Source organism: Centroberyx affinis, unplaced genomic scaffold, assembly GCF_046629955.1.
Source record: "Centroberyx affinis isolate AG114_WGS23_722 - 3 ecotype Tasmania unplaced genomic scaffold, CSIRO-AGI_Caff_v1 ptg001715l_1, whole genome shotgun sequence".
Taxonomy (NCBI): domain Eukaryota; kingdom Metazoa; phylum Chordata; class Actinopteri; order Beryciformes; family Berycidae; genus Centroberyx; species Centroberyx affinis.
In genome coordinates this window covers 101,903-129,312 of record NW_027280125.1, presented here as the reverse complement: position 1 = coordinate 129,312, position 27,410 = coordinate 101,903, and the positions used below count along the sequence as shown (strand labels likewise).

The 27,410-nt window shown below is 43.8% G+C and overlaps 1 protein-coding gene across 1 annotated transcript; it reads right to left on the bottom strand.

Moving 5' to 3' along the window:
- Positions 1-28: 28 nt before the first annotated feature.
- kifap3a (kinesin-associated protein 3a) lies at positions 29-27,216 on the bottom strand. Its single transcript, XM_071528719.1, has 20 exons — positions 27,099-27,216; positions 26,671-26,802; positions 25,282-25,427; positions 25,110-25,168; positions 24,781-24,922; positions 23,384-23,483; positions 22,488-22,612; positions 22,119-22,217; positions 21,584-21,762; positions 18,588-18,750; positions 15,745-15,845; positions 13,170-13,278; positions 12,793-12,905; positions 12,214-12,379; positions 10,842-10,967; positions 9,359-9,457; positions 8,523-8,608; positions 5,911-6,100; positions 5,055-5,148; positions 29-1,319 (listed from the first exon to the last, which is right to left on the bottom strand). The coding sequence occupies exons 1-20, from the start codon at positions 27,137-27,139 to the stop codon at positions 1,205-1,207; spliced, it is 2,385 nt and encodes a 794-aa protein (XP_071384820.1). The 5' UTR covers positions 27,140-27,216; the 3' UTR covers positions 29-1,204.
- Between the last annotated feature and the right edge of the window lie 194 nt (positions 27,217-27,410).

Below are 27,410 nucleotides of genomic sequence, written 5' to 3'. Positions count from 1 at the left end.
AAACCTGTTGGTAATTCTACTTTTAGAAGACTAAAAAAAGACTAAAATAGGTTCAGTATTATATGCAGTTTGACACCAGTCATATTCCAACCATTTATTTCATATATTACACCACAGAAAAAGGCTATTCCATATTACAGTAGGCCAGTAGCGCTCCAGGCACATGAAAGACAGTATAACAAAGAATACAAAACAATAAAGCAGATATTCGTTCACATTTAAAAAGCATTTTGTCTTTCTCATGAAGGCAAAACATTAGAGGCTGTTATATTATAATATTTCTTCTCATATTACATTCAAAACAATAAAGGTAGATGACATTTAGTTCCAGCGCATAGATTCAATACAGTGTTACAGACTTGTGTGTGTAGGCAAAACAATAAAGTAGTCTAACGTACAGTTCTATTTCACACAGGCTTCGCCCTCTAACGGGACTCTACTGGCTTAGCCACTCATCTAGTTGCCTCAGCGCACTAAAAATCTGCATACATGTGCTCAGCCAATAGAGCCCTCCACCTGTGATCATAGAACTAAAGTTACCATGCGTAACTATCGTTTGCATGTGCAACTACAGGACCTCTTGTCAGCAGAATCAATCTAGGAGAGCAAGTGCCTATCCTTTCTATCCCTTACAATTCTATGGTCATGACACAGACACATTAGAACCCACAAAGGCAACGATACATTGATTCCCCCCCATTTGCCAATCCCCAACCCCACTGAAGGCAATATTGCCCATTTTTGTTTAAAAATGTCCAGGAATCATCACCTTAAGAGACTGGTGGTGAAAACATTCTGTAATGTCAAACATGTAAAACGGATGGAATGCATCTCATTGTGAAATCACTGGTTCCCTGGATTATCATGAAACATATAAAAAACAAATAAGTTATGTATGTATTCTTGCATTACATAGTCACCGTCAACACTGAGATATTTACAAAAAAAGCTCAAATGAAATGTAAGACTGGCCTGAATATAGAAGGTTTTCAAGGTTTTAATTCTGTACGCACATTCAATAAGACAGCAAACAGACAGTAGTGTTGATAATATTCCTTCACAATATAGACGCAGCTTTGGTAGCACATAGTGTGGATATGAGGAACATGGCTGCAGTCTGAGCAGTGTTTATGTGTATGTCTGTGTGTAAAGTATATATGTGTGTGTGTGTGTTTGTGTGTGTGTGTAACTGACAGCTCCAGGTTTACCGGGAGGCAGTTGTGTGGTAGTTGTAGAAGAATTGCTCATCAGCTCGGAAGCCATAGGCAGTGACGGGCCGTCCTCCTGGGTTAGGAGCTGATGGGACAAACTCTGGCACACTGGTGGATAAAGAAGAGAGAGAGAAATGGCTTTACACACACTTCAACAACCATACTGTCACAGTGCACACACACACACACACACACACACACACACACACAATCATACCACTAGGTGGAGCTCTGACACTATGCATCTCTCTAGAAAACCCCCCAGGGCCTCACCACTCACACACTCAATACAAAACAAATCAAAGCTCATAATAAGTTAATGTAATATTCATCTGGCCTAATGCGGCCGCTTGACATCACCAATGAGTCTCTGAATTACAGAGTGCTTATGGCTGGAGGGGTAAACAGCGGAGCGGCCAAGCCATAAAAAACGGTGAGATGTCAAAACAGAACGACATGACGGGGCGGAGGCTGACAGCCAAAACTGGGAGAACCTGGTTGCCCTCCGCCCAGCAACAGGGGCCTGTTGAGGGGGATGATAAAGGGCCTGTATCTGCACCGTATAAATCAGTTACTATGGGGATGTGGATACAGCGACGGGGGGGTGGGGAGGCTGGGCGATTTCACTCTCCATCTTCTGGCCAGCTGGTGCGAGTGTTTGCCTGGTGGGGTCATTGCGACGGGCCCAGCCACCTTGTCAGGCCGGAGCGGGCCTGCTGCAAGCGAGCAGGCAGCCGGAGTGATGGATAAACTGGGCTTTGATGAATGACACATCTCTCGTGTTCTTTCCTTTCCTCTCCGCTCTCGTCATTCCGTCTTCCTTTCTCTGGGTCTGGAGCTTTTGCCGCCCGGCCCGTCATCCCTCTTCTAGCCTTCTAAAATACGAGCTGTTTGCTTTGCCCCTGCGAGCGCCTATAATGACGTGTTGTTTTTAGCCAAATCACTTCCAGCGATCAGTTACGCAGCTCACAGCACCCCCCCTCTCGTCTCCTTCTCCCTGCTCTGCCTATGCCCCTTGCCACCCCCGCCATCTCCTCTCCCTCCTCCCCGGGCAGAAATATGTCTTTTTCCTCTCCGCACGCTACGGCTGTCAGGGGAGATTTGAGAGCCAGGCTAAAGGAGGCTGGGAGGAACACTGGAGCTCTGAGTCACACCATCCGCCTGCCTGCCTGCCTGTCTGCCTGTCTGTTTCTGAGGCTGGCTGGCTGGCTGGCTGAGCGACTGGCTACACCCTGGGTCTGGTAGGAGGACACAGCTGGACCTCAGGCCTTTCACGATCTGTATAGGGCCCCAATGAACTTAACTTCTAAAAACTGGAGTCTTGATATAGAACTGCATAGAATAGAATAGAACATGCATAGAACTAAAGTTTAGGACAGGGTAACTTTGATGGTGATGGAGACCAAAAAATTCAGACCGTAAGGACACTGTAAATTTATTGTATAGTGCACACTGTATATTGGATATTGATCAGGGGCAGTTGGGCAGTTGTCCCGTCCTGAACCAGACCTCGATTCTCTGTCTGTTGGAGTAACAGAAGTGAGACTGACAGAAGGTCTAAGCAACACTGTAGCTGAATAAATTTTATTTATCCTGCAGGTCAAGTGATGCTTCCTTATTTGTTTCTGTTGTTGTGCTTGGTCCTCCCAGTTTCCCATGTAGTTTTACATGCGTATGTAAAATAATTTTGGGATACATTAGTGCCAATGTCTGGATACCAGAAGTGAGGGGTAACATAGCTGTTGTCAGCTGTGATATTTCCTATTATGAAACATGCAAATCAACCTGTCTGCCACCTTATTCAGGTTATGTGTGTCCATGTGTGTTGTGACATGCTGACAGAGTGAGGAGGGGGTGGGGGTCATTAAGACAAAGGGCCCCAGTGTTCCCACAAATGCCAGTTTGGCCCCAGAGGACCGCCAGCAGTAGGTGGTGGGGTGAGGTGCGGGGACACGTCCCATTCCACTGAGAGCATTCCTTGGTAGTGAACAGGAAAGGGAATCAGGCCTTTTTCCTCCTTTGGCGTGACCCCTCGCCCCCCTGCGTCTGTCTCCTCCAGACCCTGGGCCCGACCCCGCTTTGATCTCCCGCTGCTGTCACTGCTCAGGTTACGGCTAACCAACACACCAGCACCGGTAAAGAACCAGATCTCACCCCGCCGCCCCTCCACGCTCCCTCTCTATCTCCACGTCTCACCTGATTGCGATGGCGTTCACCTTTTCCCTTTTTCCTTTATTTTTGCCTCACTCCCCCTTGCCCAGTCACATCCTGACAGCTTCTCAAAGCGCTCATTGATTCGCCTGTCTGCGTGTTAGTGTTCAGACTCCTCCAATCACACGCTGTCTGTCGGGCGTCTTTCTATTGGAACCTGGACACCTCTCTTTCCACTTTGACATTTTCATCCAGTTTGACATGCTTTACTTGACCGAAGCACTCTAATACTTCTGCTAAATTTCTCCCACTGTCCTTACATTCATGTGCTCTTTCCAATTAACCAAAACATTATAGCTTGTTATGATATTCATACAAATAACAGTGATTGTATTAAGTCCATTTTAAAAGGTCCCATTCACACCATGTTTCACACATAGTTTAAAATAAGCGGCGGAGCTGGCTTTGATTATTGTGTTAACCTGGATCACTCAAGAGTACACTGGCCAAATTAAATAGTCTCACAGACGCCAATTCCCCGGGCTCTCTCAGTATATTTAAAAGGTATCAGTTACAAAGCTGAGCGAGAGGGAGAGAAAGAAAGAGAGAGGGAGAGAGGGAGAGAGGGAGAGAGGGAGAGAGGGAGAGAGAAAGAGAGGAAAATAGACAGTGAACGAGTGAAGGGGACGCACATTGAGATTTCTCTCTCTCTCTCTCGCCTTCTTCTCCCTTCGCTCTGAAAGCTGAAATAACTGTGGCATGGATTCAGCTCATAGTCCTGCTATCTACACAGTCAGCCTCTCAACAGCAGCCAAGCCAAACATTCCTGCCGGAGGGGAAAAAAATCCATCGACATGAGCTTTATCGCACGCAAGGAGATGTTTGATAATAAATAAGACAAATTACTCACAATAAACTCTCCATTTCCCCTACTATTCATCATTTTAGCAGCACATCAAATTAGTCACTGGTAGATATTAGGCCTAAACGGATGCGGAAGAAACTCAAAGGCTTATATTCCCTTTTAGCGATAACACGATTGATTCTTAATTCCCTGCCTTCAGGTTGTGTTTCATGTTTCACAGTGGAATGTCAGTGGTGTATTGGGACTACAGTAGATGATGTATTGGAGCCACACTGGAATGAGAGAGGGAGAGGGAGAGAGAGACAGAGAGAAAGCGCAAGAGAGTGAGCGAGAAAGAAAAGAGAGAGACTGAAAGACAGAGAAACAGGAACAGGGAGATGGAGAGACAGCGAGAGTGTGTTTGTTCTCAAAGCTGGAGTATTGCTGTTGAGGGTGGAGTGATGCCTTCTGGGATAGGGGAGGGTTGTTGACTCAGGCCTGGCCTGGTTCAATAACATAGATCAGCGAATAGTGATTCAGAATAACAACACACTAGGGTAGCACTACTGCCACAGGGTTGCTGGCTGACTAGCTGACTGACTGTCTGGCTGCCCCGCTTCCCTGAGACACCGAGAGCTGGAAGGTAAACACTCACAGTTTTGTGTTTCCCCACTGACAGAGTGGGTATTTCTGGACAAAGACAACCTGCCCTGCTGACAGCCTCAATCCTACATTCATATACAAAATCCTGTTTCAGACACACGTGCATTTCGTAATAGTGTGTGTCTTTGTGTGCACGTCTGTATGTGTTGTACATACAGGAGTAGGGCGAATGGAGAGCTCATTACCTGCCGATGTAGCCAGTGGTCTGTCCCAGGTCTCCATTTTGGAAGTCGGTGTAGAACTCGGGACTGATGGCACCATCTGCTGGAATGATCCCATCTGGACAGAACAACACAAGCACGCAGGTTTGGGATAAACTGGCGGGTGCAAAACGACTGCCATAAAGCAGCAGCAGAGGGGTGCTTTGACCTCAAGCAAAAGCAAAGGATACACAATTATAGAGTGAGAGTAAGTCTGCTTTTGATAAATGTCGGAATGCTGGAGAGTCAACCTAGGCTGCTTGTTCACCGTGATCTAATTTTTTTAGGTATATTGTCATGTGAAACTTTCACCAATGAGGTCCACCACCTTTTATCATCTCTTTCTTCTTTCCTCCATCACACCTTCAACAGCAAATTTCCTTCCTCCTCCCTGCTGTTTCCTCATCACCCCATCATACCTCCTCCGCTCTTTTCATTCCATTCATACCTTTTCCCCATCTCCCTCTATACCTGCAAACCCTACATGTACTAACCCCCTTACTCTACTGAGTGAAGTCGACTCCTTTCTCACTTCTTTCTCTCCTTTTTTCTCCCATTCCATTTACACCTCCGTACACCTGCAATCACTACCTAATATACACTAAATTCTTTCAGATTCTGATATATCTCCTCTTCTCTCCTCCTATCTTTCTCTCTTCTCCCATTGTGTTCACCCCACACCCTTCCATGCCTGCAATGTATAATGGGAAGGATCATTTGCTAGCTGCAGTGAATTCCTTCTGTCCTCCCACTTCTCCCCATCTTCCTCCCATTCCATCCCTTCTTTTTTTCCCTCATCTAGGCTACAACTCTTCTTGTTCTCTTTAAACCCGCCCAATACCTGCGCTATAGAAGAGGTCGGGTCTCTCCAGGATATCTCCATTGCCCATGAAGGGCTCCCCGTCATCCCCGTACAAGAAGGGCTCTCCTGCCTCGTCCATCTGGCGATTCTCCACCATCTCCAGCCACTGGGCGTTGTGCCAGCGGAACTTCTCACTCTGGATCTTCTTGCCCCACTCCTCATCATACTCCTAGCGAGGGATGTGGGGGAGAGGGGGAGAGGGAGGATGAAGGAAGCAGAGAAATTACCGCACAAATCATGTGCACTGGCCAAACGCACAGCAGGCTATAGATCAATTCATACAGCCGCAGATCCATTTACATTTTGGCCATTTAGCAGACGCTCTTATCTAGAGAGACTTAATGAGTTATGCAGGTACAGGCTCAAGGGCAATTCAAAAAGACACATGACTGCTGATGGGCACATAATTGGCTTTTGCGGGATTCAACCTGTGATCTTTGGTTATTGGACGGTCTCCCTAACCACTTGGCCAACCCTGTCGCACACATGCCCATGAACGCACACATACACACAGACCTTGGCTGAATACCAACCGCCTACATATTCTTTAAAATTACTTCTGTTTCATCTTTGCCAACTCTAGTAAGCAACATCCTAGCTGAGTAGAGTGTAAACTGAGAGGCCATCGGTCACTCTGTGGCAGGAGTGAGCCAAGGAAGCATCAAGTCTGGAGCGCCTTATCCCTCCCTGCTGACTGACCGCCATATTGATCCATCTCAGCAGGGAAGCAGAGAGCCTCCATGGAGTGTGTAGGCTTGCGTGAGGGTGTTTTTGTGAGAATAAGAGAAACAGAGAATGTGTATGTGAGACAGAGACAGAGAGAACAAGAGAGTGAGTATGCATGCAAGCACGTATGTGTATTAGTGTGTGTTGTCTCCATCCTCTTCACTTTGGTGTGCTGCAGCTAATAAAAACCTTGGCCAGGCTAGCTAGACTGCTTGCGTGTGTAGCTTGGCGGAGGACGACCACAGAGCTCTGTTTTCCTTTCTCTGCAGGGGCCGAAGGGGGGAGAGATAAAGGCGGCCTTTGAGACCGCTCCGGTCTGCGACGCCCCGGCCCGGCAGATTAATCATTCAGACGCAAAGCAGAGCCCCATGGGCACTGACAGCCACACGAGGCCCAGGCCTCAAACGGGCCTATTGACTGTCACATGGAGGCCCCTGCCCTCCTCCGCCTCCACCCAGAGTGGCAGTGACACTTTTTGTCACTGGACTGATTTATCATACGCTAAAATGGCTTAATGACTTTGGTTTTGACTGGGCAATTAGTTTCCCAACATGAGTTTACTATGAGGACTAATCCATCATTAGCAGAGCTCATGACAGTGTAGGGGAGAGGAAGAAGTGCATACATAACATAAGAGCATATCCAATATATTTCTCTGGAAACTTGATCAGGCTAAGAATATCCGTGTGAATTAGCCCTCTGTCCCACTTGGAGCCATCTATACAGTTTCTCACTGAGCCACGTGTGTGTTTATGTGTGTTTGTACATGTGGAGGGACATACTGATCAAAGGGGAAAAAAGACTGCACAGTTATGGCGTGTGCTGCTAAAGGACCCTGCAACTCCAAGGAGTAATGATTGTGTGTGTGTGTGTGTGTGTGTGTGTGTGTGTGTGTGTGTGCACTCGTCCAAAGCTCTGCTTTCTCTCTCACCTCTGCTGTCCAGCCACTGACACACACCAGAGCCCACTGGCTCCCTTTCATGTGGTTCACAGCTTAATAGGTCTCACTGATAATTTCAATGAAACACTTCCTCTGCCCCACTACACAGCCCGGCTATAATCTACAGCTAATTACACTGATCTAAGGTCTGGCACGGATCACACACTGACTGGGAGCTGACCACACTTGTCAGTCACAAAGTGATTCAGGAATTCATCGGTTAGTTAATCGCTAATGTCAAATCTGACCAGGGTACACCAGGAAAAGGAAAGGGTGTTGATTGTAAAGGGAGATTATGTCGAAACTGAAAGAAAATCTACTGTCGAAAGGTAGAAGCGTTTAATGCTTGCGTCTAAATGGTAATGAATAATTATCTATATAAGAAAATTTGAAGAATTACTTGATTTTAACCTCTTACCTGTGTGTTTTTTCTGATCAATTGAAAGAAAGTCTGAAATGTAGTCAAATGTATGAATTCTTTCTTGTATTCAGATTCTATGACTTGCAGTTGCAGTAGTCTCATTTCCTTACATAAGGGCTCTGGATGCTTGCTGCTAAGGTTTCTTGTGTACACCTCCTATCTGCATCTGAAACCCATCCCATTAAGAATATTACAGAGTCCTTGTAAAAGTTAGGAAATTCCCATGTATTTTTGATCTAAATATTACAAATTGCTGACACTGGATGAAAATCTTGCATCTCCAAAAATTCAACTTTTCAGGAAGTGAGAAAGAATGGTTGATTTCTCCCACTGCCATTTTTGCAAATTTGTAGTGTTAAATGGATTGGATTAACGGCCGAAGTTACTAAGTAAAGATCATATCAACTTTCAATTCAAGAAAACAAGGAAAAAAAAGAACACCAGTAAAATTGCTACAACTGGAACTGCGATTAAATATTTCTTATGAGGCACCTGGACACTTACAGCAATGATGTCCAGAGTGTTGTCGCAGACTTTGCGGATCTCGGCATTGTTATCGTGCATCAGGTCGATGAGGTAAGCAGGGGCCTCTGGAGTTGGGACTCAAGGAAAGAGAACATTTCATCATCTTTATTGGACATTTCAATGCTGCTTTCAAGCCCCTCAGTCATCAGTGCATCCTTAATCAATGTAAGGGGGACAGGTGGGGAAATGGTGGAAATGTGGATAGGAAAGACTCTGCTCCAGCTCTTTCATTTGAGGAAAGGAGACACAAGACAGGTGCCCTGTGGCCAGAGGAACAACGCTCTACATTTCCTGTGATGAGAGAACACTTTCTGAGGCCAAAGCCTCTCCCTAGGCACAGCAGCCCTTGAATCAGAAATTCCTGTTATATTCTCCATGCAGAAAGAAAAACATCAATCAAAACATGCGGACAGGGAGCCTATTTGTAATTTGACACAGGCCGCCACTGACCACAACTGTATACGATTACAGACAGCTTGGAATAGACAGAAGTATAAATAAGGCATAAATCAAGGGGTTATGGAGGTTGCTATGGAGATGCAGATGATAATAAACAGTGACGAGAGATATAGGGTGGTACTGTGGGTTACTATAGAAGCATACACTGAAGGGTGAATATGGAGTAATGCTGGCGTGCTACAGACAAGGTCTTTTCAAAAAGACACAGCCGGGGGCATCATGGTGACTATAGCTAAGGTTCAAACCATGTGCTCGGAACATTCTGGACTGCATCTCCTGTCCCGTCTCTCACACTGCATCTCACCTCATGCTGCAGAAATGCCTTAAAATACTTTAAAAAATGGGCAAAAGGATACGTGTGTCTTTGATGATGACATCCCTGGTAGCCTGGTGGAAGACCATCTGGTAGAAGACGTAGACAATCTGGCACACAAACTCATCATCCTCCTGTTGGGCTGGGATGGGAAATGGGTAGACAGGAACAACAAATAGTAAGGGTGGGTTGCAACAGCAAGGATTCATTTTTAAACTGGATTGAATCATGGTTTATCAATACATTCTGCTGCACAAAAAATGTAACTTCTTTTATATCTCATTTTAGTTTTTACTAGATTACCTTTAATCCTGTTAAGCTCCATTTTAAACTTTGATCAAGGTTAACTTTAAACTGACAGTCAAGGTGGTTTAATTTTCATAATAGCAACATTTTTTTAGGTGGATAGAGGAAAATAAGAGAGGTCCTCGAAGAAAGATAAGGGACAGACTCAACCTAACTGAGTTTAATGATAATACCTTTCTTTTAATTTCTACCAGCAGACTTTGAGTTGGGATTGTCTCTCCTCTCCATTATTTGCACTTATCTGTTAGGCTTTGGCTAGTTGAAGCCCTATATCATCCATTTTACTAACGGTGGTGTTGTCTGTTTTCTTGTCCTGCAGAACTGAACCAAAACAGTCCATTAACTTGACCAAAGATTTTTCTCAACGGAAGAGAAATTTGAGCCGAGCCATTTGAGCCAAGCCATTTGAGCCGAGCCATGACAATTTTTGGCAAAGCTGACATTGGTTTGCTGGCGTAATTATTAAGATAACAGCAGAGCAGGGCAATTATGTAACATATGTTTAGAAGATCAAACGGTAACAAAATAACAATTTTAAATTAAAAATTAACCACACATGAGTAGCCAGGGGCTATTTTTTTCTATTTGTGCTATTTTTTCTTTTTGTCAAGATGCCAACATCTTTGACTGATTTTTTGTTGACCAATCACTATAATTTGAATTGTTTAATTGCTTTCATTTAGGTTTAAATCAATAATCTTAGATTTACTAAACGTATTTTAAACCTAGTTTTAATAAACTCTGATTATCACTTATCTTAGATTCAATAAAATAAACTGTGGTGGTGCAAACCAAACTAAGACAGGAAGTAATCAGACCATTAGAAGTAATATAATTAAGACCTCATTCTCTTGTGGGCCAGGGGATGCAGAAAGATAAATGTGAGAATTATTGTGGTGGCACTAAAAGCAGTTATATCATTTTCAAAATGGGATGACACAGAACAATTCTATTGAATGGCTTGCTATTAATGTTCATAACTATTTCAGAAGTACTAGTTCATAACAATTAATCTTGTCTACAGTATCTGAGTGAGTACAGTATAGCATAGGCCTTAAAGTTCATCAACCTGGGACACAAAGTGTATAAATTTAGTCTTGGGGTGGGATCCAGACTTGTTAAAAAGGTGTGTTACTTAGAATCCACTAGGAAAAGAGCTTTGACCCATTTTGTATGCCAACCCAAAGTGCTGGAGTATAGAGTCAGGATGTGGGCCTTACCATTAAGCAGCTCAATAAGGGCAGGAATAATGCCAGACTTGGCCAGCAAGGCAGCACAAGAGTCGTCCATGGACACAGTGCCGATCATGATCACCACCTCCAGAATGAGGTCATCCTCAGCGGAACCTGACATAAGGGAAAAGTAGAAGGGAGCAACAGTAGTTGAGAGGACCAATGCACTGGCTCAAATGTTCACTAAACCTTCTAACATTTGGCCTTGGCGATGCCCCTGTGTATGTGCAGACCAGAGCATTCAGCCAGGGAAAACATCCATGTTCTGTGACTATATGGGCTCAAATCTGTCTAAGCTGTTAAGAGGGCTTTGCTGACTCTTTTAACTGTGCCGTCTGGAAGACTACACTCTTTGAAAGTGAGGTTCTTAAAGGGTTCTTTTCCATTTGCACCTTAACAACCCTTCTTTGTAACACAAAAAAACCTGTAAAAAATGTTTTAATGATATGGGTAGAACGCCTGGAACCGTTCCAAGTGGAACCCATAGAATATAAAAGGGATCTTGATAGAACCTGCTTGAAAGGTGGGAACTCCCTTAAGGTTTCCGTGTAAAACCCCCAGGGATAGCTCTTCTCAGAACCTTAAGAACACGTGAGGGTTCTTTGCAGAAAGGGGATTCCAGATGAAACCATTGCCTCATGGGCTCAACATGGAACCTTTAAGTAAGGGTTCTAGGTGAATCCCTCTGGGAGGATTCTAGGTAGAATCTTCAAAAGGGGTTCCATCTAGAACCATAAATTAAATTCAGTTCAGCTATGAGGACAAGTCAAAGAGCCCTGTGGAGCTGTACCTTTTTGATCAAAAGGTACAGCTCCAGCAACAAAAGGTACAACCATATGAAACGAAACTTAAAAAATACTAAAGTGGACTTCCAACTCCCCTTTGATAAAGACAAAAAAGAGCCAGGGTTAGGAGGTCAGAAAATATAGTGGAGAGGTCATGGAAGGTAAAGATAAAGCCCAGGCCCTAATGAGTGTTCTCCGTCCTCACATCATCTAGGTCGGTGACACCTCACTGATAATATGATTTAGAGATAGTAGTTAGAGGTTAAGGAAGGGCATGGGAGAGAACTGGCTTTTGGGTTCAAAGAGAGGTAGATGAGGGAAAGATGGGAGGGTTATCTTGTGTGAGGGAGTGTGAAGGCATGTGTGTGCGCAGCTGTGTGTTTAAAACACTTCTGTAACAATATCTTGGTTATGTGAGCGATGTGGACATATAATTCACTCAAACATGTTCACACCAGTGTTTCCGCTCAAATAATTTCTTGATGGGGTAGAAAAGACAATGAAAAAGCATTTTGACCATGTGACAGTAAAATTCTCCACTGAAATCAATGATGCAACTCATTGATATATTAAACCTGGTTTGAGTCGATCTTTAAGGTAGGGCACCAGGTTGTATTCCTTGAGCACCAGCTCCCAGTCGAGGTCGGAGATGGTGAGATTGGCCAATGTGCCCAAGCACTCTATCACAAACTCCTCAGCCTCCTCTTCACTGATCTGGGCTGCCAGGTCACCCACATAGTCCTATGGGGAGAAAACAGTAAGTGAGGGGATCACATAAATACTGTGAATAGTTCAAGTATTGGGATGACATAAAGTTATAAACTAATATAACTATAAAGTACAGATTTTAGCAGCATGCCAAGTCCCCTACATTCATCTTTAAGAGAAATACAATGGTGAGTCCCAGGGAAGAACAGTGATTTTTTTTAACCCTTATTTAACCAAGCAAGTTGACCAAAACACATTCTGGTTTACAAAAACAGCCTGGTGAGCATCTATATCAGGTCATCATAACTGTGACATATCGTCATACATATTCTGAAAAGCTTGATAAATCAAGCGAAATATCAGCCTTTGATTTAATAGACAAGTTACTACCCTTTGCTAATATGTGATTCTGGATGCACTTGTGTTCGAATACAAAGGGTACTGACTATGAAGAGATTCTTGGTGGATCCGTCGTGTTGAGACAGGTTCCTGATCATCTTCATCATCAGAACGTCCTTCAGCTGCAGTGCCCTCTTCATCAACATCTTCAGACCATTACCTAAGGGAGCAGAGGAAAACGAAGCAAAGATTAAAGGAAAGGACAAAATGAAGTGAAGAATTATCAGTGTTTGTGCATATGAAAGAAAGAGAGAAAGATAGTGCATGTACCTTCACAGATACTCAGAGGTGGTTGGGGTTAGGATAAGGAGTCAGGATGAATCTAAGTCAGTAGAATATCCTCAAATGTATAGCAGTACAACTCACGTCCATGTGTGTAGCATATCATTTTCGGTATGTGTGTGTGTGTGTGTGTGTGTCATACCTTCACAGATGACCTGAGCATTCCTCTTGTTAGCAGCCAGGTTGATGCAGAAGGAGATGAGCTCAGCATCCATCCTGTCCTCGCCACAATCAAACATCATCTTCATCAGCTGTCAATCAAATGTTCAAATGTTACTGCCAGTTGCTAATCCAACATATAGTACAGTACAAAGGTAGTCAAACGTTCCAGTTTATTTAGCATTACACACCTACATATTGCGGAATCAATCTTAATCACAGCTTGATTGTTTAATCAATTTTAAGGAAAATGGTACATCTGTTTGCCCATCTTTCCAACGCTGTACATATTTCTTTGATGAACTCAAAGAAATTTGAGAATCAAAGAAGTGAATCAAATACTTTTGATGACATTTATCTGCATAGCTTGGAGAGAAACTCATACAGTGCGTCATCATGGTTTAGTCTTTGGGTAACCACAACTGCTCTTCCCTGGTGCAAGCTAAAAGGTAGCAGAAGGTAATTTGTGTCCTTAATCAAATTTGTGCCTCAGCCCCAAGGCTCAAAACTGAGCAAGACGAGGGAGAGATGGAGAGAGAGAGTAAGTGACAAAGAGAGAGTGAGGAGGATTGAGAAAGAAAAAGTGGGGGAGGGAGGGAGAAAGCAAGCCTGTGAAGGGCAACATTTCTCCATATGTATGTGTGCCTGCTCGCAATTTGTCAGTTTGAAAAACTGAAAAGAGCATCCCTGCTGTCTCCTCCAATCATGTCAGGGCCAGTCATCGGGGTTTGAGCCCTAGAGAGAGAGGGAGGCTGAGGAGGGGGCCCGAAAAAGCGCCCGAAAACGAAGAAAAAGAAAATGTAGGTGTGTGTGTTTGTGAGAGAGAACGAGCTAGAGCGTGAGAGAGAAGGGGACGGTGGGCGTGGGCCCAAAACGAGTCACCCATCATCCCCTAACCTCCCAAACACCCACCACCTCCTTGCTCCCTCCCTCCCGTCTGTCTGTCCGTCTCTCCTGCGCTGATTTAACATTAAACAGGAAAGGCTTTGAGCTGGGGGAGTGGGGGGCAGAGGGGCACTGCTTCCCTGTGAGGAGTCAGCAGTGTGCAATCAGAGAGAGAGAGAGAGAGAGTGGGAGAGAGAGGGGGAGAGAGAAAGAGAGAGAGAGAGGCTGGGCCGGGCCTGGGTTGGGTATCACATACCAGGGGCCCCGGACCCCAAATCAGCCCCGTCTAGACTCTCTGGCACCTGCCTCTGCTTATTTACCACAGACGGCCACCGGAGGCCCAGTCGGGGCCACAGCAGCACGCTGCAGACCAACCAACCCAACCAGCCCCACCCCCACCTCCATTTCCACCTCCACCTCCACCTTCACCCTGCTCCAATTCACCTCTGCAACCCCTATCCTGCTCCCTCACCTCTCACATCCCTCTTCTGGCAACCCCACATCCAGCATCTCCCTCCCTACAAAGGAGTTACCCCATTAAAAGCTAGAAAAGGGTAAAGAGGTCGGTCACTCACTACCCTGGGAAAGCGATAAAAAAGAGCGAGGTCTTAGGTACAAAACAGGTAAGAGAGGATAAGAGCTGGGAAAGGGGTGAAGCAGTTTGTTGAATGTGTATTTCTACTGAGAGGAGAAAGAGGGACAAAGAGGATAGATGTACAAGGAGGCAAAAGAAGTTTGGACTTGCAGAGTTGGATCCTGCCTTTGAGAGGGAGAGAGAGGAGGACGAAAGAGAGCGAAGAGAAAGACAGAACAAGATGAAATGGAAAAGAAAAAAGGGAGCGGGAGAAAGCGAGAGAGAGAGAAACAGACAGCATGAGAGAGATGGAGGGAGAAGAAAGTAGTGAGAGGAGAGTGAGCGGGCCTCAGGGTGGGGTCGGAGGTCACATCCTGGTCATGCTGCTACCCAGCATCCTTTGTGCCACGGGGGACCCAGGGGCCATATCTGCTGGCGACATGACCTTCTGAACAAACACTCAACTCTCCCAGCCACATCTGGCCAGAATTTACACCCAATCTCAACAAACAAACACAACACACATTTAGCTAATCGGCAATGATGAGAGGAGTGACTGACCCCGGTCAGCTCAATCAGTAGTAAGCATAACTCAACTAAAAGTTCTGATTAAAACTTGAAAGAAATCAGCCTGAGGGTTTTTAACATGTGTGGCAAATGGCATTTTCAAGAGCATAACTCAATTTCATTTTGGCCAAACAGTTCTACTTCTCTGCTAATGTCTCCTCATTTAAGGCAATTCCCAATTCAATATTGCAATTAGGTACACTTAGGTCCTATGCTGTGGAGAAGACACAGAGAGGGGGTCTCTATTTACTAAAGGGGCTCGTTAGGTGAAATGACGCAAGGCTTCTTTCAGGGCTCCAACCAGTGGAAAGAGAGGGAGAGGAGAGAAAACAGAGAGTTGTCATCACAGTGAGAGAGAAGACTGAGCAGCCATCCTCTGGTGGTTTGAGCCCAGATGTGGTGTGTCCCTCCCTCTCTCTCTCTTCATCCTTCTCTCCCTCTCTCTCTCATGCATTAATTCCCGGGTGCCGTTAGCTGCCGATGCTAATGTGTCTGTCTGCGGCTGGAGGCGGTGTACATTAGCCAGTCTTACCTGTGGTATGCAGTCTGTATAGGCAAACATGGACTTGAATCTGTCGTCCATGCTGATGTGGTACAGAATGCACATGCTCAGCTGTCTCTGGCCCTCGTCAGCTGCAACATAAACAGAGGAGGAGGAAAGTCAATGGATGAATGACTGGTTGTGCCTTAACGCTCCATGGGACGTCAATGACCACATCTAGGAAAGCTGTAAGGTACAGAGTATTTTTTGCAAATACTAATAGGTTGAATGGCCTTTTCAACAGCAATTCCTATTGGGGGTAATTGGTAACGGGTGCAAAATTAGCACAAGCCAAATACTGGCAAATTTTGACAGGAGCTTGTCAGTTTGTCTATTCTCTCAGACAGATTAGCAAACTAAAACAATATTAAAAAGTTACATTTTTAAGTCCACCCGACTGATGGCTGAAAAAGCTAAGCTTCCCATACTGGATAAAATTTCAAAAATAAAATACATATTACTACAATATTCTGAGTTTATCACAGAGCGGCCTCAACAGCAGCCTGAGAGAGATAAAGACAAAATGGATTGAGTGTTAGACTGTCAGCTAGCCCAGCACCTTTATGAGTTTGACCCTTGGCCATTGCTGGGGGACTGGAGGCCTTGAGGAGAAGTCAGCCAGAATACATTAATAGAGTTCAGACCAGAGTTTGACCCGGGGACTTTTCATTAAGAGAAGTGTTAAGAGAGAGGGTCTTCACTGGACCAGAACCACTGACAGACCTCCTGTAACGCCCACCACCCTACCAGCCCCGACCGAGTCCAGTTCAAACTGGTCCCAGCCGTGTTCGGTCAGTGGCCGTACAGGGAGCCTTATCGCTGCCTATTGGATCCAGATGTGCTCAGTGAACCCCTGGAAACACAAGGGGGAGAGGGGGCCGAAAAGAGACGGCTTCTAGCTTTAATTGGGAAAACAGGAGGAAGCATCAATTTTACTGCCTTTAATAAGTTAAAGCTACGCTGCTTGCTGCTCTGGCCCTTCCAGCGCAGGCAACGATTGGCCGGAACATGTGCTTCTCATTAGCAATCCTTTGCCTCAACCAATACCTTAAAATGCACATGAAAACACCCAAGCACATACGCATGCACACGCATGCAAACGCACACACACACACGCACGCACGCACGCACGCACACACACACAAACAACAATCACACGCACATTAAGTCCCTCCTGACCTGGCAAACTCCCTCACTTTGCTGGTAGGAACATGGAGGATCCTTTATGGGCGAAGAGAGAGATCCCATTAAATGTTCAAAACACTAGTAGGGTTGGGGCAAGAGGAAAAAAAAGGTGAGGGGAGCTGTTAAGAATTAACTAGACTGTTCAGGGGCAGTTAGTGGGAGAGCTAAACTCCAATTACACCCCAGCCTGATTTAAAACCGCCTAACCTTCATAAAATTACACCCGCACGCATTAAGAGGCGTCTGGGCTAGGTTTGTGGACAGTGCCGCTCTGTTGTTATTGCACTTTCTGGGTAAATAAGAAAGCTGGTTTGGTCTTCAAAGAGAGACATCATACGCCACAAAATTGGGTAAAACGCTTTTAAAGCGTCTCCTCATGTGCTTTTGCAGCGTGATGATAGTAAACATGCTGAATCATAGTACGTGAACTGGGGGTGAACCTCAGTGTTGTAAAACAGAAAGGAAGAGGAGGCTGTCTGAGTGAAAAGTTGACTTAGAGGAATCTCCGATTTGCTTTTGAATCCAAATTCAGGTGGTGGGTTCATGAGGGAGGCGATGATGACAAGTGGTGGCTCCCTCTCCTCTTTCATCTTATCAGTAGGGGTCATGACCTCAGTTGAGGTCTGGATGGGAGAATGGCAGGCCGTCTCCTCACACCAGCTGATCAGCACCCCCCCCCCACTCTCTTTTTCTCTCTGGAGATAAGACGAGAATCCTTGGGCAGAGTGTCTCGGTTGAAAGGAGGAAAGTCCACAGCGAAAAGGGGATGATTAATGACACATCTGTTCACATACAGAGAGCATTGCACACACCCACACACACACATACACAGGCAACCTCAAAAACGTCAGAACCATGAGGGGGGGTGATATTTCAGTGTTAAGTTATATTATGTGTGTGCCTCACTTCCTGAAAGTACAACCCCCATCCTCCCTCCTCAACAGCCCTCCCTAAATCTCTGAAGACCTCTCCACCTCTCCGGCCTGCTCCTACAAAAACAACATTTGTGCAGAGGCTCTGGCATGTTATTCTAACAAATATATTATATTAATTATGCGCCGTTACCCGAGCCTCCCCCTGAGAGGCTTCAAAAGGCCCATCAGAGATGCGTCTGACCATGCCACATGACCCCCTGGATGAGCTGACGCACCAATCACACGCTCTGAAACTCCTTTCAGGAAGTCATTTCTCTAATGGTCACCAGAGTCAGCTTGTGGTCTAGACACTTTGTAAAAGCCCTGCACCTGCACACACACACACACACACACAGTTGACATTTTAAACACACACACATACACACTCACACACACACATGCCTCAATAATAGCAGACTGCATCTGCTGGCAGTGAAATAGAGGCTCCACTCCTGACTTGGGATGGGAGAGTATTTCTCATGTCATGTGTAAGAGAGACTGAAATAATGGTTGCCTTGATACACAGCCAAATACATCCCCACCATAAACACACAGAGACACAGATGCGCACATATGTGAAAACTTGCATCCAAAAACACTGAAGCACACTAAGAACCTGCACAAACACACCCATAAGCACGCACACAGACAGACGCGCACAAGCAAATACAAACAACTGAGCACACCTACATGGGAAAACACTCACAAATTTTCATACACACTCAGATTTATTACCTAGCAGTGAGGAGAGTTTGGGAATGAGTCCTGCCTGGACCATCTGGCTGCGCAGGCCGGTGTCAAAGGAGAGGTTGAGGAGGAGACGTAAGGTGGTGCTCTGGAGCTCCTCGTGGTCACAGGGAACCAGCCTGGCCAGCTTCTCCACTGCATACGCTTCAGCCTGGGACAACACAGTTAGGCTTAATATTTAATTGCTTTGAATTACATTCAGTACGTTAGCTTAGCCCCTAACTGTATGCTGATTCGCCAACCAGTATTGCCTGCTAAATACGGCAAAGCAGGCTGTAGGCTATAGTAAATGTTGGTTTATTTGTGTGACAATTTTTTTTTGATGTATACCATGTCAAAGCACATGTGCTGCACAATGGAAACTTATCCTCTGCCTTTTAATTTAAAAGACATGGCAATGGACAAAAAAACTGAAAATAAGCTTTGAATGAACTGAATGAAAAAAATCTAATGACTAATTTCCTTTCTGTGTCACTGGTTCAATATTAAGTTCATAAAATTTTCCACCAGTTTGGAACAATGCAGCCCTACAGCCAAATAAACAGGTACAAAATACACAAAGAGCAGATGAGGATAGGAGTGACATGGCCAGGGTGAAAAAAACCCATAGACAATTAGGCCATAGACAAATTCCTTCCTATTTCACTCATCAGTTTTCTGTTGCCAATACCACAATGAGGAAGAGACAGTCACTGATTTGTCATCACACAGGTGCGGTAATTCAAGTCACATTGTTCCATTGGATATTCTGGTACACATTTAGAGAAGTAATCTGTATTGAATGAAATTGCCTTTAGTATCTAAATAAGCCTAGTTGTCAATTCATGCCTCTGCGCTTAGCATGTGTTTGCATGGAGCAATAAACAGGAGGGTATCCATAAGCCTCAGAAGCTCTCTGTGTTGGTTCGGTGCACTTCCCATAATTTTAAACTGCACATTAGTCTCCACACAGTGCATTGATAGGACTGGTCTCTAGTGATCATCTATCAAAATGAGGCAAAGTGAATGGTCTGTTTATATTTTTATATACTTTTCACAAATCAACCCCTATGTGAGAAGACCCACATTCTGACATGCTGTCTACTACCCTAACAACATGAATCATGCACAAAAGTATAAGTCATGAGACTGGATTTGCACAAAAAGATGTCTTTAACTAATTCCTATTTTCTGTTGAAACCAAAATTTCAACAATGGTGTTCTCCAAGAAAGCCTTTCAAATACACCAGGATGTGGGGTTTTCCTTTGGACACTAGGTTTGTGTCTTAACTGAGACAATTTGGTAAATATCTGGACAAAATGTTGTACAAATCTTGCATTCACCTTTATCTTTCTTAAGCAGGGTGCCCAGCTTGAAGTAGATACACACAGCTTACAGGCAGGTGGAGGTGTTGAGCTGATGACACCCAAGACAGCACGAGCACAAACACATGACTGCCAAACTCTCTCTCTGGGGAGTCTATGTCATTAACGTATGAAACTGTAAGAGCCTCGGAAGTGTTTACACTACATCCACATGCTGTCATTGCGTCCATGTGCTTGTGACTGTCTGTCTTGTGAGTGTGACAGGCAGTGCCAGTCCAGTATTACTTGTTAACATGTCGGTTTCCCTCTCCTGTGGTCTCCCCACAGCCACAGTGAGACATAATGGGGACACAACCTGCTCCCAGTTAAAAAGTACTAACTGCTACTGTGTGCAAAACCAGCTCCAGTCACACCATCACAAACCCAGGCCTCGTGCTGTATAATCAACTACAGCCTGTGTCAATTACCAATGACATTCCCATTCCATTAGTGACAGGAGTAGAAAAAAGCTCTTATCAGACTGTTAAAGTCTTATCTGATTAGGAGGTGGTCAAAACATGTTTGCTGTGTAAATAAAATCTGATGACATATAACTATGTGATAAGTCTTCCTTTAATCAATTAAACCTTTAGGTCCTTACTGTAAATGGAAACCCTTTTCCCTGATGTAAACTGATATACTCGACTGAGTAAAAGTGTTGAAACCACTATTTTCCTGCTGGACACATGCTTGAGTGGGCCTAAACCCCTGAAGGGTTCTTTAATCTGAGTCAAAGATACACTAAAAGGGAAACAAGGAGATAAAACCAGTTCCTAACTGGGTCTGGCTTTGATAAAGGCCCACAAACTGTCTGAGATTGGAACCAGGTGGGAGTGGATTAGGGAAAGTTTGAGTGGTGAGGTTCCTGTAAGAGCACGGTGGGACATGGGGCTACAAGTGGACCCGCTAAGCATTTTTTAAATTGAAATTTGATAAGCGTGGTTTCAACTGCTATTCTAAAAGGTAACAGCCATTTATTAAAATAGCCAGGGAGTGTTTTATAGAACAAATATAAAGCAATGGTTGCTTCCTTTAAATTTGACTAATTAAGCTGATGTCACAAAAACAATGTTGCTTTTAGATGCCGGTTAGATTTAGATACCCATTAATTATAGCTGTTAAGAAGGTTTAATTACTGTAGGTCTTTGGCTGGAGATGCTCCAATGAAGCTGACAGCCTTGCTCTCATAAGTACCCCATCCATGCCACCTCTTCTCTCTCACCACTCTCTCATTCTAACCACTCCTTACTCAAAATCTCATTCTTGTTCCTCAGCAATAAGAATCTTACTGACAAGAACTATGGTGAAAAAAATCACCCATTACAACTGTTTTGAATAATAATGTATAATAATGTAGCAAAAAACAGACCAGGAATTTAACACAATGATTGATAATGAGTTATTTCCTTCAAATGAACAGATTAAAATTTAGACCTCCATCCTCCTTTCCTCCTTGTATCTACACCTCCCTAACACTGCTTACTGGGATGCAGGGTCTCTTGTGGAAGAAAACCAGATTACCATTATTCATTGCTTTCTCATTCTCTCCATCGCTCTTCCCTTCATTACACATACAGCCCTAACTCCCTTACTCCTCCTCCTCCTCTCCTCTCCTTTCACTCCATCCATCCCTCTCTCACCATGTCATTCTTGTTCTCCAGGAAGATGGAGAGCTTCTTGAGGAAGGAGACCACCAGCACCAGCAGTTCCTCGTCCTCCCGGTCCAGGATCTTCACCAGCAAGTGGACAATGTTTTTGTTCCTCATCTTCAGCTCTGTGCGTGTGTCCTCAGCCAGGTTCAACAGCAGGAACAGAGCAACTACAGGGTCAAATATAGACATAAGAGACAGAACAGAATTAGCCTACAGCTAGAAAACTTTGACAGTAAACACTGTACTATCAATAGTAAATGTTGCTTTTTTACATTGCTTAGGGCCAGAAACAGACTATTATTATTTTTAGTTAGTATTTGCCATATTAGCAGTATACAGGTTGAACTTGTCCATCAAGCTGCATTTTACTACAGAAACAGGACATTTCTGGAATAAACCTAGCTTTAAGGTTGCTTACTTGCTTAAATCTTACTTGGCTTTTGCAGCATGATTGGTTCAGAAGTGTGAAATTAGATTTATATCCTTATAGAATAAAATCCTTGCACAGTAAGTCCAGCAATACCTCTGAGAAGCTGCTCCTGCTTGATCAGGAGGCTCTGGTACTTTCTGAAAGCCTTCTCATGTTCCTTCTTCAGAGTCTGGTTCTCAGAGTCTTCTTCATGTGCAATCAGTCAAGGAACTCAATTTCCCCAAACAACATTGAATAGAGTGTCACAGTAATAATCTCCAGGCTTTGTCCTCTAATACCATGAAGGCCGTGAAGACTGTTTGACAAATTATCACCAAGCTAAGTGTTAGTTGTGGTCCCTTTCTGAATTCCTAGTCACACACACATAAAATACCTTGTATACTAACACCACCTATTTTCAGTAGTCAAAAATGGCCTTGAGTGCAAAGATTCTTCAGTGGGACAACCCTTAAAAAAGGATATAGGCCTTCTTCTTCTTCTGCAGCTCGTCTTGCCAGAGGTCGTACCTCTTCAGCTCATGTTCTATGATGTTCATACACAGAGCCCCAATCTTATAGTGTGTGACCAGGCCATGGAACTGGGAGAAACTGAAGGAGAAAATAAGAAGGGAAGAAAGAAAAAGACTTCCATATATCCAAAAGTGGACTTTCAAAACTGAAATCAAATTTGGGATTCCAGCTGGGAGCTGTCGCTACAATGACCCAATCCGTCACCCCAGAAATAGTTTACAAAGTAAACTGTCAAAGTCAAAACACATTCAGTCAAACAGTGTGTCCTGGTCCGACTTATAATCAGTCCAACTTGAATCGTTCCACAATCCAAATAGCATAACACGGAGATGGAGAAGAGCCAAGAATGACGATCAGTTTTCAGACCTACACACGTCCTCTTGCAAACTAAATCAGTCCTGACAGACGTTTATGTATTATTCTAGTTAGGGCTAATTTTAGTGTTTCCGAACCCCCAGTTGGAGAGTGAAATTTCAAGACTAGGTACATTGTCAAAGTTGTATGACTACTGTAAGAAAGGGGGAGAGGCACACATAGAGAAGAGAGCAAAGACCAAGGATTGTAAGGGTCGTCCAACAGCGTTGTTAAAATGCAGAAATACTGCAAACATGGAAACATCAACAGGGTCTGAGTGTTCCAACTTGGAAAACTGGACATGTGCTTGGAATACATGGGAGTACATTTTGCTAATGCTATGTGGTCACACTCTCTCTCCTCTTTGCCCGTCCATATATGTGTTTATATGAAAATGGATATTAAAATATATCCATTTACCCTTGGCAACAAATTAAAACCCCAAAACACATCAGTCTAACTTGGAATCCTCAACCTAAGGGTCTGGTTATCTACCTGGAGAAGCAGAAGAAGACGTAGATGATGGTTGTTGCCAGGTCAACGCTCTGCTTCCAGTCCTCCCTCAGGACTCTGGCCAGGGCTCCCAGGGCCGTCTCTGAAGACAGACACACACAGGCACACACAAATCAACAAAGACACACACAAGACACACTCAAATTTACATACAAGGACATACAGAGATAGAGGTCAGAAAAAGAAAAAGAGGGAGGCAAGGTGGGAGAGAAAGGGTAAAGAGGAGGAATGGGGAAGGGAAGGAAGGAGCATGAAAAGGAAGTGCAAAAAGCGTGTGTGGAAGTCAATCAGAGTCAGACTGGGGGGAGAGGAGTGCTGCGGGGAGCACTGGAAGCTAATTTAAAGGAGCGTGGGGGAATGCGATGAGGTCGGAGGCTCCTGGGGCGCTGAGCTATGGGTGATTCTCAATGTAAAGACGTGCGTCCCAGGGTTCCTCTCCTCTTTCCACACTGACCCCAGGCCTCTTGGTTCGCATGAACATTCGGCTCTTATCAAAATGTGACCACTTGATGCGGTGCGACAGACAAAGTGAACTGACGATGCGTTATGACAGTTACAAATGAAGCTATGCCATCTCATGACGGCTGCGATGGATGATGGCTCCATGCTGTTGTGAAAGAAACAGCCACGTTGTCACGGAAGGGAATAGGACTTGGGCTGAGCTGTGTTTTCTTTCAAATGGAATGGGGAGCAAAGTGAAAGAGTTGATAAAGTCAGAAAGTCAGATTTTATACTAAGAACAAAGATAGTGCACACATCCAAAAGATTTAGGCCAGGAGCTGTGTACCAAAGGAGCTTTGAAATGATATCTGCACAGCACACTACATTTCACTGTCTGGAATTAGTTTTTAAATCTGTTCTCCAACTGTTCTTAAGTAGGTCTGTATGGCTAGAGGGGTTTTTGCTCATTCAGTAGGATGGATGGTTAGGCTGGAGAATTACACTATTTTGATCAGTCCTATCTGTTAAAATCCTTTTTTATCCCAGTATTAGTTTGAGAATTTACAAAATTGGTTGGGGTTTACACTTTTGGAACTAAGTGATTGGCTCCATTTTGCCATGCAACAGATCAACCCCAGAAAATGGCTGCATTTTGAATAATACTTTGATTAAGGCCTGATTTTAGCAGGTTGGATGTAAAGAAAAATGAATGTAGAAAATTCTGCATGAGGTCCATCAACATTTTGTCAAGCAGGTATGTAAAATCTCCCCCATTGTAACTGCCATTGTTAATGCAGTACCAGTTTTATGGTATTTTGGACACTTTTTGTTCAAATGTGTGTTTGTGTGTGTGTAATATACATTGAATATACACAATATAAAAAAATCTATACATTTAGCTGAATAAGACAATTGAGAACTAAAAACAAAGCAAGTACTATTCTGCATGAGCTCCTCCAGGTTGTCGGAGTTCTGAGCCAGATGGAAGATGAGGGTGGCTCCTCTAATCTTCTCTTGGATGTCCTCATAGAGCAGCTCCACATAGTCATCAATGTTGTTGATGTTGGCCTCCTCGTCGAGCTAGAGGGGGAGAAACATTTTAACACAGTGACCTCAGAGTTAGGAGTTATCATCGTGAGAACTATCATCAGGCTACGCATAGCCTACATGTACACACAATAAACATATACAACACATAACACGTGTACAAGTGCAAATAAATAGGCATGTATACACACACACATTCTTTCTCTCTTCTGAGCCCTACCTCCACTCCTGCGTATGGCGTGAGGTCTCTAGGTGAGATCTGTCGCTTCTCTTGCTTGTCTGTGAAAGGCAAAGTACAAGCATTACTCAGCATTAAAAATTGGTCTCTTACTATGAAGGCACCAGTGTTGTTCATAATTAGATGAATGTAGTCGTGGTAAACTCATCATTACCATTTGTCTTTTTGCGGTTTTGCAGATAGAAGAGCAGTTGCTCCACCTCAGGCAGTTTAGACGGGTGAATGAGGCGGCATTCCTCCACTACCTTCCGAGCCAAGGAGGCTATATCAGTGTTGGCATTCAAGCTTTTCAGGCGAATGCTGGGAATGGTACAAAGATATGAAATATAAAAATTACAGTTTTTGAGAGAAACATCATGTACTAGGGCAGCATCCTTAGCGATATGCTCATAGAATATGAATTGATAAAACACTAATTCCCATTCAAATCTAACCCAATGAGGTGCTGACTGTTGGGAAATAAACAAATATAAATGGCTGAGCCACACACTGCTCTCTACTTTCTGTGACTTTTTTGTTTCATACTGATGCAAACACATCCCAACTCTAGTGCAATACTTTCAATCTATTGTTATTGTAATTGTATGCTGGTAATGGACCAATTGAGTCTTGCAGTTATGTATGAGATTTTTTTTCTAGTGCAATAGGATATTGTTGAGGTACGTAAATATTAATATTTTTCTAACTTAATGTCTTATGTAAATATGTATATTTTTCTAACTTAATATTTTCTGATTGTCGTGTCTATTGTGATGGATTCTGATATTTTTCTGGTCTATTGGATATCATTTGGTGTTATTTATGAATAAAAATGCTGTTTTTGCATGTCTTGAAAAACTATTAAGTGCGCTCTATATTTGCAATTGGTTGTTGGTTGAATGTCACCTGGGCATTTGCTATTTAAAGGAAATGCATGGCATTGCTCTTCACACCCTGATGAAGGCACTGCAGCTAAACAATTGGTGTGATAAATAAAAGTCACAGCAACTAGAGAGAGCACTGTGTGGCTTATACACTTGCCTGCCATAGAATGTTTGATAATGTTGTCATGGAAATCAGTGTTGATTTGGTGCATGAGACATTATCCATAGACCTATCTGAATTGCATTTATTATTTGCATTCATTTGCATTATTTGCACTGTCTCTATTGTTTCTATTGTTGTATATTATGTAGCCTACATTACATTTATTCTATATTAGTAGCTATTTCCTTTATTCCTTTATTACTTTGTACTTGACACATACTTTACTTCTTGGCATTGTCCGTCAATTGCTGCTGTGGCACCTGAATTTCCCCAAGGGGATCAATAAAGTGCAATCTTATCTTATCTTATCAAAATTGTATGGAAGCCATATTAAGTGTTCCAAAGATTTACCACGATACAATAGGAAGTGTCGTTTCCCTCCATTCAAGTTCTGTGGATATTCTCAGTCAGAATATCAGAATTTGAAATACATTTCAATGTAATACTTTTAATACAATTTAATTTAATACAATATAGTCTGAACCTTGAGTCTAGTGACAGCAGGTTATATACTCACATTTTCTGACACTCCTTGCGTTCTCCGACCATGGGGTCTCCCAGCTCTCCCAGGATAGTTGCCTCCACCTCATATTGAACGACGAGCGCTTTCTCAGTCGGGTGGACATCCAAACTCCCCCCCTTCACTTTCCTGTGGGTCATTTAGAGACATGACATGCATAAACTAAAATACATACACTATATACACACCTTTAACGTTAGCGTTAGCTGCTTTTAGCTGTAAGACATTATTCAGACTACATTAGGACAGCATTACTGTAAATATTATGAACAGAGATAGCCCACTGGCCTGGTTAGCCACTCGGTCATTCATTTAAATGGCCTGCTACAGCTGGCTGTCATGTTTTGAAGGAGTAGCATCCTGGCAGCTATCTTAACAGACCTGTTATAGACATATAACATATTTTTTAAGCGAGCCGTTATTACCTTTTCAGATACCGCGCATCTTCTGCCTGCAATTTGTCCATGTTAGACGTGAAAGAAAACCCACATTGGATTTTCTTCCTCCCGAAAACGCTGGCAGCGGATTGTATTATTTTGATGTCTGTTGCCAGGGCGGCGACAGTCTTCCCAGCATGCAATGTCAGCAGATGAGCGAGCACGAGCAGGCATCCAGAGGAAGACTGTCGCCATCTGTGGTCGCGGAGGCCAAGATTCAATTGGAAAAAGGAGAAGAAATTGAATTCGTTTTCCTAATCGCTGCTGTATCCTACCGAGATTTGTACTGCGCTGTCTAAC

Excerpts from the sequence above, each read along its gene's own strand:
- kifap3a (XM_071528719.1), bottom strand. The coding sequence starts at position 27,139 with ATGGACAAATTGCAGGCAGAAGATGCGCGGTATCTGAAAAG. Across the intron at positions 10,968-12,213 it reads TAAAGATCGACTCAAACCAG|GTTCCGCTGAGGATGACCTC; the intron begins GTTTAATATATC and ends CCCTTATGTCAG. Across the intron at positions 1,320-5,054 it reads ACCACTGGCTACATCGGCAG|TGTGCCAGAGTTTGTCCCAT; the intron begins GTAATGAGCTCT and ends TTTATCCACCAG.